Source organism: Apium graveolens, chromosome 11, assembly GCF_009905375.1.
Source record: "Apium graveolens cultivar Ventura chromosome 11, ASM990537v1, whole genome shotgun sequence".
NCBI classification, from domain to species: Eukaryota; Viridiplantae; Streptophyta; class Magnoliopsida; order Apiales; family Apiaceae; genus Apium; species Apium graveolens.
Genome location: NC_133657.1, coordinates 84,902,006 through 84,916,770, shown reverse-complemented (window position 1 = coordinate 84,916,770; position 14,765 = coordinate 84,902,006). Strand labels below are relative to the sequence as shown.

General features: G+C 34.3%; 1 protein-coding gene across 1 annotated transcript; it reads left to right on the top strand.

The window, feature by feature from the left end:
* Window positions 1-7,798: 7,798 nt before the first annotated feature.
* LOC141695025 (WRKY transcription factor 22-like) lies at window positions 7,799-9,433 on the top strand. The gene is made up of 3 exons (XM_074499250.1): window positions 7,799-8,274; window positions 8,482-8,589; window positions 8,708-9,433. The coding sequence occupies exons 1-3, from the start codon at window positions 7,937-7,939 to the stop codon at window positions 9,165-9,167; spliced, it is 906 nt and encodes a 301-aa protein (XP_074355351.1). The 5' UTR covers window positions 7,799-7,936; the 3' UTR covers window positions 9,168-9,433.
* The last annotated feature ends 5,332 nt before the right edge of the window (window positions 9,434-14,765 follow it).

The following is a 14,765-nucleotide window of genomic DNA, read 5'->3' as shown; positions in this document are numbered from 1 at the left end:
ATAAACATCCATGGTGAACCAATCATCCCAAAAGAGGAACCTATTGATTGGGACACCATCAATTTGCCTACCTTTTTAACCACTCTTCCACTACCAAAGAAACAAAAAAGAAAATCCAAATCTACACCTCCCCTAAACTCTAAGAAATTCACTCAAAAACATAAACCTAACCCTAAGCCACCCATTTCTAAAGATGATTATGTTCACATCTGTGACATAAAAGAAATTTCAGACATTGAACTCTATCTGGATGAGCTGGAGGATGTAAGGGGAATTGCTGCTTACAGACAGCTACCAGAGAGATTGGTGTTCAGATACAAAGGAGCCGGGGAAAGAACATGGCCTCTCTACAGGATTCTGAATGAAGGCTACTCTACCTTGATCAGAGTCTTTTCAGCCATACAAAAGGATTCTGGCTTTACCAGGACTGCCAAGACTGAAATTCTCAACAAGATTGCCAACATAAGGAAAACTTGGAGGGAGCCCAATGCTTTGCCCAGAACCTTACTCATTCAAGAAAGGGGAACTACAATTCACAAATCACCTCATTGGTTGATGGAATTCAGAGATGATAAAGGAGTCAGAAGATTTTTCAGACTTGAAGACCAACTCAAGATTGCCAGCAATGAAACTCTCAAAGAAATGCAATCTAAGTTGGATATCAGTGATGAAGATGAAGCTGAATTCTTCAGACAACTCCAACTCCAAATTGAGGAAAATGACAAAGGGCTAGGAAAGAAAACCAGGGATCAAAGAAGAAAAAGATGATTTGCTCAGGCTAGTGGAGCACCCTTGGAAACACTGTAAATCTTCAATTACCTTCTAGTACATACACTTTTGCAGCACTTTTAAATTTCTACTTAGTTTCAGTTCATATATTTGTTAAGTGTTTTGTTATCATCAAGTTAACCTTGAATTTATGTCTACAATTCTTATAGACATAAATAGGGGGAGATTGTTAGGAATATATGTGCATTAGTTTGATGATATGTTTAACAAAACACTTAAGTAGAAATATAGTGTTTGTAGCCTCAACGGATAAGACCACTTTGGCTATCCGTTGATGGTGTAGCTTTACTTAGAAATAAGTCTAGTGTTGTAGCACATTTCAGTCTCTGAATTTGAGATATAATTCTTAAATGTTGAGGGAAATTATAAGTCATGTTGACTACTAAAGGATATGCAGATAGGAAGGCCAATTGTAAATATTTCATGCCTTGTAATTTTGTATAAATGAAATGGTGTCAACGGATAACTTAAAGACCTTCAACGGATGAGAAACAAAGCTTCAACGGATGTCTCTAAAGTTTCAACGGATAACATCCTTCAACGGATGAGTGCATCAACGGATAGAGCTTCAACTGCTAACACATCAACGGATAAAGCCATCAACGGATGAAGGCTTCAACAGATGTTCTGTTGAATAGCAGTTGACAAGTGGTAGTTGTACCTACAAACAGAGGCACATGGGTTGACAGAGACAACTGAGATGTGGTAGCCTATTTCAGGAACATCAGAAAAAGCAGCCGTTCTACTCTAGTATAAAGAGGCAATAGTCAACAATGCACTGGAGTAAAATGGAGAAGAAACAAGTGGAGAACTTATTTTATTATTGTACTTTTTATCTTTGTCTTCACTTGTAAACTTGGTGTTATAAAAACCAAGTAGCAGCTAGTAATTAGAATAGAATTTTTCCAGAGCTGTTTAGAAAAATCTTGAGAAAAATTATCTAGTTTGTACTAGGATGCAGCTGTGATCAACTTCTTGAATCACAGATTTTCTGAAATACCATCTCTGGTGGAACAACAAATCCACCAGAAAAGTTTTTAAGGTCTGTTGTGTTCTGTACTTTTGTGCTTGAATATATATCTGTCTGTATTAGCTTAAAGCAATTCACACACTTGTTTATCTTAAACACACAGCCTTTGAAACTGCTCAAAACTTGAAAAAGTTTTGAGATTTACATTCAACCCCCCTTCTGTAAATCTCATTGTTAGTTCACTAGGAATAACAAGTATCCCCCATGCGGTACAACTGCTCCAAGATATCAGCGTTGCTGATGAGAACTGGAGGTGTCCCCCGCACATCCGGGGCTCTTGGTGGATCTGCCATGTTTCTGGGAATGTAGGGTTCATGGGGAGTGTAGCCTCCCCCGCCTTCTCCTTCAGATCTGCTGTCACTTCCATCATAAGAACTTCCATCACGATTATAAGACATATTTTCCTCCTAAGATTACGACCTTAATTAGCACCCCTCCTTCTAGCGCCAATTTGTTGACGGAGGAATCTGGTAACAACAAAGATTGAGGTTTCTCGCCGGAACTAAGATCTGTGACGGTGGTTCTTTGCCGGAAACTTAAGCGGTGTGTGGTGGTTTGTGATTATTTTAGGCTGAGATTGATCAGAGTAAGTGGTGGCTCTCTTATCCGCTCTCAACTTCTTACCCTCTCAATGTGCCTACGTACCCTTTATATAGGGATCAAGCCTGACGTAGTTCTCGTAGAACAAGAAATCTAATGGGTTTAGACTTCTTATTCCTAGGTCCAGTAGAAGCCCACCCAAAGTCCGTCTTCCGCTAGCTTTAGGAATGTCCAACTATGAGGCCCAACCGCGAAGGCCCAAGGCTCATCCGTAATCGCAGGACTTCACGGATAGTGCATCTCCCTGCGCAAGGATAACACTCCGCTACAGCTATCTCCCTTGATATACAGACGCAGGTACAGCCACGGTTCACCCCAAGTGTCAGACGCGTCCATGTCCCCCGTATGAGGATAACCCACCAGATAGCAGGACAGGTGATCCCAAGCTCTTGGGTGCAAAGTGCAGGATGACTCCAAAGTTCTCCAACGAGGACACCCGTTGAATGCAAGAACAGAGTTCCCAAAGCACACACCAAAGTTAACCCCACATCCCCAACGAGGACACCCGTTGAATACAGAAGGAGGCCTTCAATCATCAGGCATACCCCTGGAGGCCTTCAAGCTTTTCACGGACATCCCCCTCCTTGACCGTCTCAAGGAGGGAATTCTTCAAAGAGTACCTGCAACAAATACGTTAGTAAAAATAACCTCCATTGCTCCTCTCCATAAAAGTTTTTCCCTGAAGTCACCATTGAGAGCACATAAACCAATCACAGGATGCGTCCTAACCCATTGGGTGCGTCCTCACCTTCATAAATCCAACCCCGTTTCTTCATCAACCGTTCCTTATAGCGTGCCAAAGCTACAAGACGCGCCCTAGTGGAGACAAGCGCGTCCTCCAACTTTCATTGCCACAAAATCACATTTACCAAGCAATTTTCCCAATGTTGACGCGTCTACCACAGGTGGGCGCGTCCATATCCAAGCTTCGTTATTACCAGACATAAAGCATCAAATCAAATATAAATCAAATATAGGCGCGTCCTATGTGCCAGGACGCGTCCTATCCTTCCACAACACAGTACCGGGTTTGACCGTATGTAATCCGCATTTGACCCGAATCAACTCAATGTCAAATTTTGGGTATAACAAATAACATTTTTAAATTCGGTATTTGAATTTTTGATTGAATACTTAAATTCAAAAATTGAAACAATTGTGAATTGATCCCTTTTGGTATATTACGTAACTATGCTCTTGGATCTTGTGTCATCTGTGATGACTTTTTATGTTTTTATGGTGTTTTTATTCATTTCATAAAGCTTTTGTACTTTGACCATACATGGTGATTTGTTGTTGTCTAATGACAATTTATATCATTTATGTATAATTATTATTTTTTCATTAAATGAAAAAATCTATATATTAATCTAATATTTTATTATTAGGTTTTAATGACTTATCTAATCAAAAAGATAGTTAGATATATATTTTAACTATTCTATATAATATTGAAAATAATTATTAATATAATATTGAAAATAATTATTAATATAATATTGAAAAAAATACTATCCTACTCAGAATTTGGATTATGACCATTCATGATAGAAAATCATTCGCAAAAAATAATATAATATTAATAAAAAGATATAAATATTAATGGGAACTCAGACACATTCTATCCGGTAACGAGCAAGACAGTGGGGCACAATTCACGTTAATATAACTCGTAAGAATATTTAGGATATTTGACTGAAACATTAGATCTAGATCTACTAAGCTGCCGGGAAACTACATACGTGCAGTATTTTTTAAGTTACCTATATTGAATATTTATTTCACCATTCTTTATTATATTGCCATAACATAAATACGTTTTTATAAACTACTTCCCCGTCCCGTTGATTAGTAAATATAGGAGGTTTGATACGGAAGTTAAGAAAAAATATAATTTAATCAAAAAGAGTAAAAAAAGTAGGTAAAATGATGAAACCCGTTAATCTTTAAATTAGTGGTTCTAGGAGAGTGTAGTTATTCTTTTTATTATAAAATTTTACTATTTTTGGAATATTAAAAATTGAGATGAACGTCTCAAAAAAGAAATTGTAAAAAATTGAGTGAGTAGCAATTAAGAGTACATAATTCTTTAATAGATTTGTGGAAATTTAAACTCGGTTAGGTTTATTTAGATCGGATTCAGAAATGTTTAATTTTATTTGTCAAGATTCCATGTATATAGATGCATTTTGAATAATTTTATTTGTTAATAATTAGTATATTAATTTTAATTATCAGTATTTGTTTGACAAAAAAACATTTGGTATAAACGAAAATAATAAAATATTAGAATGACCATATAATGATGTCAGTGAGACGTCTCCTGCAAGTGGACCCTGATGTTATGGATATAGCCATATAGGTAGCTTTTAAGCTTTGTCAATCATTTTCAGTCAAGAGTGCTGCAGCTGCACATGGCAGTTTGAATTAATTTTTTTTTCGCAAAATGTATACATCATTCAAACAATAACAATTTTTGACATACATGATTTTGAATCATACATTTTACTCCCTCCGTATTATAATAATTCTTTACTTTTAAAAATTTTGGTATATTAATTTGCTTTAACAAAAGTGATAAAATATATTAATATTAATATTTATTATATTGACTAAATTAAATAAATAAATTATTTATGCTATATAATTAGATTTGAAAATAAAAACTAGTAATACAATAGTTGCTCGTAAACCTCATCTTGAAAAATAAATAAATTAAATTTATAATTTGAATAGTAATATTAAAAAGTACTTGATAATTATTCTGAAACAAATTTATTTCTATCGAAAGTGGATAACTATTTAAATAAAAGGAGGGAGTAAGATTTTTAAAAGTATGAACCCAAAAGTTGCATTCACTGAAAATAATTGTACAATATCTAGCTTACCTTATTAGCGTAAGGATATTTGTGAAAAAAAGCACTTAACTCTATAATTTTTTTATTTACACTTAAATTTTAAAAAGGGCAACATAAAATCGCTAAACCTTATAAAAGAAATTAGAAAAAAAATCGTTGGATTCTTCCGATCAAGTATGAGTAAGAGATTTGCCCAATTTGTTTGATTGTAATAATGGTACTGAGACAATTATTTAAACGAGTTCCGGTGAGTGAGATATGTCCAACCTACAATGGTTAGAGATGAAAAAACCCGAACCCGAAAATCAGACCCAGTGTAATTCTGTCAAAATCTAAGTCCGGTCCGGCCAAAGCCCGATCCGGTCCCGGCCCGGGCTTCTGGTCTCGACGGAGCCTATATTTTTAGGCAATGTTCGGTCCGGCCCGGTTAAAAGCCCGCGTTTCGACCCGGCCCGGCTCGATTAAAAGCCCAAAAAAGTCTGATTATAATCTGATTATTCTAATATATTTTCTTATATATTATAAATTCACATTTATTATAAATATAAATAATACTTTAAACACATATATAATTACATATTTGTGATTAATAATATTATTTATATATTTTGTTGCATAAATAATGAAAAAAGAAATATAATAAGTACACTATATATATTTCGATATTATTGTTATCATAACAATGATAAAACATATTATTCTATAAACATGTTTATTTTTTGCCGAACTTAAATATTTTCAACGAAGTAATGTTTTTATAAAATATTCCATTTAAACTAATACATTTTTACGATGATCTAGTTGCTAACATATGTATTCTTCGGAATCTCTAATAATACTCGATCCGATTTAAATTAGAAAAAAGCCCGATCCGGCCAGAAAAAAAGCTCGGTTAAGCCCGTCTCGTGGGCCCAAACAGGCTCTGACATTTTCCGAAAGTCCGGCCCGACTCGGCTCGATCCGGTCAAAATCAAAATCCGAAAAGTCCGGCCCGATCAAAGCCCAGGCTCTTTAAGGCCCGGTCAAAACCCGGCCCGATAGACCTTTTGTGCATCTCTAACAATGGTGGTGCTGAAACAATTATTCATATTCTAGTCATTTTCCCTTTGCTAATCAATGTTGGAGACGCAGAAGCTATTTTAATCAAAGTGCAGATGGTTATACTTCTGATGAATAAATAAAGCAAATGCTGGAACATACAGGAAATGACGTGATGTTCATGGAGATAGCAACCATGTGCTGGAGTATTTGGCAGGCAAAGAATGGATTGGTGGGGATAATTAAAAGAGTGAAATAAATTATGTAGTGCTTTCCGTAAAGCGGTATTTTATAAAGTGAAAAAAAGAGGTATCTTGTAAAGTGAAAAAAAATCCAAGATAATTTGACGGAGGCTCTGTATCGAGATGTAACAAGGAGACGGAGCAAGTTCTTGAGTCCAGTCAGATGCTGTATTATTTTTCGAGTCTTCGAATTATGGTGTTGGTTTGCTAGAAAGGGACGATCAAGGTCATGTCGTGCAAGTTAGATCAGAAGTGTTCAAGGGAGAGGTTAAACCAGAATTTGCAATAAAAGTAAAAGAAATTTTAAGTTGAATCAAATCTTGTGGCCGAAGGGAGATGGTGCTAGAATGGGATTAGCACAATGGGATTGTTTGATAGTGGTACGTACAAGCTATTCGCACTAAGATTAATATATGGTCTCCTTTTGATAGTATAATTATGAAGTGTCTTAGAATGCTAGTGGAGTTAAATATTAAATTTTTTTATTACACGATCCGTCAACATGGTCGCTCACTGTTTAGCGAGGGAGTTATTGTTATTTCTCGGTCTTATTTTCGATAGGAGATCTGTTCCTGTCGATTTGGAATCTTGTTTGGTAGCCGATTTGCCTTATTAATATAATTTTTTAAAATTGAAAGATGAGGTTCTTTGAAAAATACGTTTTTCTAAAGTTTCTTTTGCAAAAATGCAAAATTTTAAAATTGTATCTTCAAAAATATAATTTTTCAATTTTTTTGTAAAAATCCGATTTTGCAATCGGATCCAGGCTCAAATGTAAACAAAAAAAAATCAATCATTTTTGTGAAAACGCAATTTTTTTTTATATATATGATTAATTTTGATCATAAACAGTATTTTTGTAATAATTTTTAAAATATAATAATATTGCAAACAAACTAAGAAAAATAGTATCTGCGAAATGAAAATTTATAAACTTTCTTTTGCAATCCCTCCAATAGAATGAGACGTTAGACACTAGTTAAAGCCTCAAAGGATAATGTTTAAATTTGTGATGGCAATCCTATGATCGTGATGCAGTTGGTATTAAATAAAAAGCAAACTTTTGGCGTTTATATCCCATGAGTCACAAACGTATTCATTTTCTCTTGGTCAAATACTACTAAAATAGAACAAGCAAAGCCTGGTAAAGATGAATGCGCGTTGCGCTTTGACATTCTACTAAAGTCAATTTTATATACTCGAAAACAGCTAAACTCTCCCCAAGTTGGTTCGCACATTGCGGCCTAACAATCTATCTCAATACACACGCAACTCACACACTTTGATATCTCTCTTTATATATCACAAAACTTCGTTTCGCATCTTCACAACATAAAGAGCTTATCTTATTATTGTTATATTTTCATACAAGTTTTGTGATGGGAGAATTTGCAAGCATGGAAGAAGATTGGGGTCTTGAAGCCATGGTCAGAGGATTTAGTACTGATGATCATTTGTCTTCGTCTTTCGATGATTTTGTTTTCGATTTTCCTCGTATTTTTGAAGCCGAATTTGTTGATAATAATGATGATGCACTTCTTTCAATGGATCAAGTTTACAAGCCAGTGGTTGATAATTCTTTTTCCTCACAAGCCTCCGTTGGTACTTCATCGTGTTCTTCGTCCAGTGGTAAAGATTTGGAGTTGGAGCTAGAAGAGACTAAGATGAAAGAGAATGCTAAGAGCAGCACAATTCATGCAGTAAATTACAAAAAGAGGTGAGTTTTGTCTGTTAATTGTTTGCTTAATCTTATTGTTTACAAGTTGATTCCTTCCTCCTGTGGCGGAATAAGAATTTCAAGAAGTCTGAAGCTAAAACTACGTGCAGTTCATTTTTAGAAGTCTGTTGGGACTGAAATATAAATTTTTTAACTCAAAATTAATTTAGTTTACTGATATTTCGGTGTTTTTTCTGTCTTGAACAGAAAGAATCAACACAAAAGAGTGGTGCTGCAGCCTGGAGGCCAATCTGCTGATTCCTGGGCTTGGCGTAAATATGGTCAGAAACCTATCAAGGGTTCCCCTTATCCAAGGTACATATATATACAAACAATACACAGGATAAACATTGTAAAACTGTGGCTAGCTACTTAGTTATGACATATTATTCAGAAATTGTGATTAATTTATATGGAAATAAATGAATTGCAGGAGTTATTACAAGTGTAGCAGTTCAAAAGGATGTTCAGCAAGAAAGCAAGTAGAACAAAGTTGCACTGATCCAGGAATGTTTATCATAACATATAACTCAGCGGAGCACAACCACAGCAAACCAACTCGCAGAAGTTCTCTCGCTGGCACAAACCGCCCCAGATTCACCGCGCATAAACCTTCTTCCTCCGATCAGGACAGCTCCGTGACGACTCCAAAACAAACTTCTACTGCCTCTCCAACAACTCCTTTGTGGTCATCCATAATGTTCCAACAGCAGCCGGTAAAGATCGAAGAAAATATTGATCCAGTGGTTGAAGAGACAAGCGGTAGTACTGCAATTAGTAATGAAAATGAAAGTATGGTGGTCTCAGATGATTTTTTTGTTGGATTAGAGGATTTAGATAGATTGATTTCAGAATCAGGGTTCTACAATTTTCCCTACCAAACATATAGGTAACATTTGATTAAGTGAGAATCAGACCATATTTTTTTTGTTCAGCTTCAATTAGTTTTCCAGTCTCCATTTTGTTCTTTTTTCACTTCCATGATCATTAAAGAAATCCCTAAATTCATGTGAATAATTTTGTTGTATTATCTTTTTGAACACACCAGTTACATTTAGTTGGTTTAGAAGTTTTTGGTGAGTTCGATTTAACTTTTTTTGTTTTGAAGGGGTTTTGGTAAGTTTTATTTAAATAAATGTCTTGCATGATATGAGCTGGATGGATCAGGATATTTGATAAGTTAAGTTTGTTAATCAAAAATTAGGAAAATAGATTTTTCTTTAGTCATGGAACTTTTGCTTCTTCTCAAAGCTTACCACCGAAAAAATTCATAAATCCAGAACCAACTAATTGCTTTTAGAAACTAATAATTCAAAAAAAGAAACTTAACATACGTAATGATAGTGAAACTTAAGCCAGTAGTTCTGTGAGGAAATCAAAGTTAATTTTTCTTAAAATAACTATTTCTTTTAAGTTATTTTTTTTTGGTCAGATTTCTTTTAGGTTTCTTTAATAACATAGCTATAATTGAAATGGAACTATTAACTTTTGTAGATTAATTGATCAACAAAAATGTACTCCTCCTTCCGACAAAAAAATATTTGTACTCCTTCTTGCTCTTAAATCAATAATGCCTAATTTTCCTAATATCTCTAAAGTAGCAACCACTCTCCTCCATTATAACCAAACCTTGAAGATCCAAATAGAACACCTCTGCCTTGATACTCGAATTGTAAAGATTCTTATGGACAATTCAATGATTATGGATGAATGCAGGATCTATTTTTTGTGTAAAGATAAGAGCGAAAAAGAGAATGTATACGTCCTGATGTTGAAGGTCTGGTAAATTGCAAAAATATTTATGTAAAACTTTCAATAATGTTAAAGATTCCGAATTTATATCAAATTAGATTCAAATTTTATTTTCATGAGTAGGGCTCTAATCGAATTACCCACGACACGATAACTAATTTGGTAGCTTTAGCAAACTTACTATTTTTCAAAATAATAAATCATTAAATTTTTTAAGTGTTTAGATTATTTAAACTTTTATTAAAAACATAAAATAATTTTTTTATTAATTTTAATAGTTGAATACACTTTTTAAAATAAATTAGATATAATTAGAAATATACTTCACTTTGGTATCATTTCTGAAAATATACTTTCATTATGATATATAACTTTTAATTCCTATATAATATTATATGGGGTTGTTTTTAAAGGAACAAATAGGGGTATTAGATGGATAAAAAGAATAAAAGGTATGGATTTGTTAAGACTACTGCGAAATTAGATGCGAAATTAGAAGTTGGAACAATTATTTTGAATGTGAAAGAAAAAGGGGGTTTGGTTGCGAAAATTAGGATGAGTATTAATGTTAACGATAAATTGGAGGGGGCAAAGTAGCGAATAGATTCAGGGTTAATTTGCAGGGGAATGAAGTTAAAAAAGAATCGTTTAAAGAAAAGTCCAAGGGCAAGTTTGTGGTGACTAATACTCACTAGGAAGAAAAAATAGAAAAGAAAGAGAAATATTTGGGGACAGAAATGTTTGAATATATTGAAGCGGTAGTTGATACTGATACAGAGGAAGGTCTATTTGAAACTTTGGTTGGCCTCTCTTTGGTTGATGAGGATGCAGAAGAGTTACAGGATAAGCTTATTTCTTCAAGGAATTAAGATTTAAGATTAAATTGGGCCGACTCCTAGAAATTTTTTGATTAAAGCAGATGATATTACTAGGTGGACTGATGATGGTTAGAGTAAGTTGGATAAGTGATTCTGCAAGATCATAAAATTTGAGCAGGAAGATTTGATTGTGCCAAGGATGGTCTGGGTATAAAGCATTGGTATTACTAATGAATGCATGGTTAGAAGAAAATTTGAAAGGCTATACTAGATGGTTGGGGGAATGGGTTTCTTGGACATACCAACAAGATGAGAAGAATGAGTTCTTTAACCATTTTGTGTACCTTCTAACTACACAAATAGATAGAATAGAGGAAGAAATGCAGGTTTAGGTGAAAGAAAAGTTATTCCCAATAAAATTTGTTGAGGTAAGTGATCAGAATAAGTTGATTAATAGGCTACTTCCAATGCAAATATCAAGTGCTAGTGTGAAGATTAGAGGAGATAATTACAAAGATTTGAAGGAAAAAGAAGTTCAGACAGAATCCAGTGATATTTTGGGTCAAGGAGGGAATGTTTACGATGTAGATTTTAGTATTATTCAATACAATGTTCTAAGCAGGAGGATAGAGACTGATCAGAATGAAGTTAGTGGTCAAGTGAAATTGGATGACAACAACAAAGATTTTGCAAAATATGTCAAGGATTCTTTGGTGAAAGAGGTTATTGAGAGAATTGGTGCAGATAGACCAGAAGATGCGGAAACTAATTTGATGATAGACAAAGATAATCACTATAATAAAGTGGGGAAATTGTGTAATCCAAATTTTAGAATTGCTTCAGAAAGTTCTTCTATTGCGTCAGATTAGGAAGAGGAAGTTGAAACTATGGACAGTTTTCCTACCATAAATTCAAGTTCACAAGGATCTATTTGTTTAGACTTCAACAAGCTTAAAATTAAAGGAGCTGTAGGGAGACTAAGGAAAATTCATTTAAAGGTTAGAAATCCTTTTGAGATAGGTTGTGGCTTCAAGAAGGGCCTCAAAAGACAGGTAAGATTTTATCACAGTAGAAATCTGGGTCCAGTATTAGGCAAAGGGATGCATCCTTTGGATCCTATTTCTGAAGCTATGCAAGTTTCTTTGGAAGATAAAGCTAAAGGAATATTGCAGTGTACTGAAAGTATTGGGTTAGAGGTGATGATGGATAAGGAGCAAGCAAATAAATTGATTGCTGCTAAATTGCAGCAGGGAGAGTTATAAAACTCTTTCATATTTGGTAGTATTAAAATATATAAATGTCAGTCAAAGATTTAAAAATCTTGTCTTGGAACTGTAGGGGTATTTGTAGTGGTGTATCTAGAAGGAATGCGAAGGAATCAATTAAAAAGGAAGGGCCAATATATTGTAAGTTCAGGAAACAAAATGTACTTTTTGGAATAATAATTGGGAGTATTCTATTTGGGGTAGCGATCAATATGGTTGGTTGATTCAAAATTCAGAGGGTCTTTCTGGGGGATTGTTAATATTTTGGGATAGTAACACTTCGGTGCATACGAATGGCTTTTAATAGATCTTGGCAATGGGTTCAGTTAAAAGTTATCCAATATAGGGAGCTTTTTAACATAACTAATGTTTATGGTCCTCTTGATTGGCAAGTGTTAATCCCAAATAATCTTACAACGGGGTTGAATATAATTCTTGGTTTCTTTTTTATTTTAAGAACTTCTCACAAATATATCAGTGTTGAATATGCAAAAGTGAAGAATGAAAATAACAAAGTATTCAAACACAAAGTAATCAAACACAAGGATTAAAAACTTTTTGGTGGATTGAACTTATCCACCAGAGATATATATTTATGAGAATTATGTGATGCAAAATGCACACAGTTACTTGCAAGTATGAAATATTTAGAACAGAGAAATTTTTAACATATACAGCTTTTTCTATTTCTCAGTTCTCACTTACTTAATTTTTAACTTGCTACACTTGGTTTATATATCACCAAGTTAAAAATACAAACTAATAAGACAAAAGTGTCTTGGTCTAATTTGATGCTGCTCCATTTCTCCATCCAACATCTTTGAATATCTTTAAGTTGGCATGGAAATGGAAATGCTTGTTTGTTCTCTAAAACCTGTTAATAGGATGCCACATTCGATTTGCATAAAATCAACCTATGTGACTGTCAAGTCACTATTAACTGCTTTTTGAATTTGATCATCCATTGGAACTCTGTTGGATCATCCGTTGAGACTTTGTTGGATCATCCGTTGAGAGTCTAGTTGATCATCCGTTGAGACTCTAGTTCATCATCCGTTGAAATCTTGTGGAACATTCGTTAAGAATATTTTTATAGCAGTAAACTCTATTTCACTTATGCAAGATTACAAAGCATCTAATATTTATAATTAGTCAACCTATTTGGCATATCAATCTAGTAGTCAACATGACTTAGAATATCCTACAACTTCTAGTTCTCTAAGGCATTACAATATGCAGGAATGTGCTACCAAGACTTATTTAAACATAAGCTACTCTCTCAACGGATGACTAATAAAATTATCCATTGAGAGCTACAAAAATTACTTGATTAAATCTACTAAGGTGTTTTGGGTAAATTATCATCAAGCCTACAACGTATTCCTAACAATCTCCCCCAATTTATGTCTACTAGAATTGTAGGCATAAATTTAGAGGGACTTGATGATAACAAAATACTCTATACAAAAAGTTCATTTAATAGCAGATAAAATGATAAGTGCTGCAAGATTATTGAAAGTTGATAAAAGAAAGTTCACACAAGTCTTACGAGCTTTGTTCAAGGTACTCCTCTAGTCTGAGCAAGTTATATTTTCTCCTTGATTGTCTAGTCATCTTTCCCAACTTTTCATTATTCTCTTCAATCAAGTGTTGGAGTTGTCTGTAGAACTCAGATTCATCTTCATTAGATTGATCCAACATCTCCTGCATACTCATGAGAGTTTCATTACTTGAAATCTTTAGCTGATCTTCTAGTCTGAAAAATCTTCTGATCTTCTTTTCATCCTTGAACTCCATTAACCAATATGGCCTCAAATGTACTCTATCCCCAGTGTAAGGAATAGTTAAGACTCTTGGGAGTGCATTTGGGTCTCTCCAGCTTTGTCTTATTCTTTCAATCTGGTTGAGTATTTGCTTCTTGCATCAATATTAAAGCCAAAGTTTTTCTTGATGTTAAGTGGCATTTATGTCCACTCAGAATGCTCTATAAAAGCTTCGAATTGGTGTTTTGTACTCAAGTTATTTGTGTTTTTGATGTATTTTTGTAGTATTTTGCATTTCAGACATATATAAGGGATCAAGGAGATTTAGCATTGCTTTGATGCTAAAATGGTGTTAAGAAGGTGTCGTGAAGATTGCTCGTGAAAAGCCATCAAGAACCAGCAAAATAAATGAAGCACTTCAGTTTTTCCAGAAGGTCAGCGCGCCCACGCCAGAATAGTAGAAGGACAGCGCGCCCGCGCTGATGAAGCGCGCGGCCGTGCCGTGTTGGGATTTCAGAATCCTGTTACATTAGAAGAAGGATTTTTTGGGCTTTTGGATTAATTGGGCTGCTATATAAAGACAACTTAAAGTCGTTTTTCTCAACAGAGCTTAAGGAGAAGACATCGAGAAGACCTAGGATCACAAATACAACCAAGACGAAGAGCATCTAGTTTATTCTTGTGATTCTTTGTTTTAAGTTGTAATCTTGGATGCTAGTTTTCTTTTTTGTTGAACCTATACTCTTGTTTAGCGTACTTTGATCATTATTCAGTTTTATAAAGACTTAGTTTATTATATCATGCTTTCATCGGAACCCACGGTGATGATGAGTTCGGTTATGGGCTAATCATTATTGTGGGGTTCTAGCGAATTTACTCATGGATTTCAATAG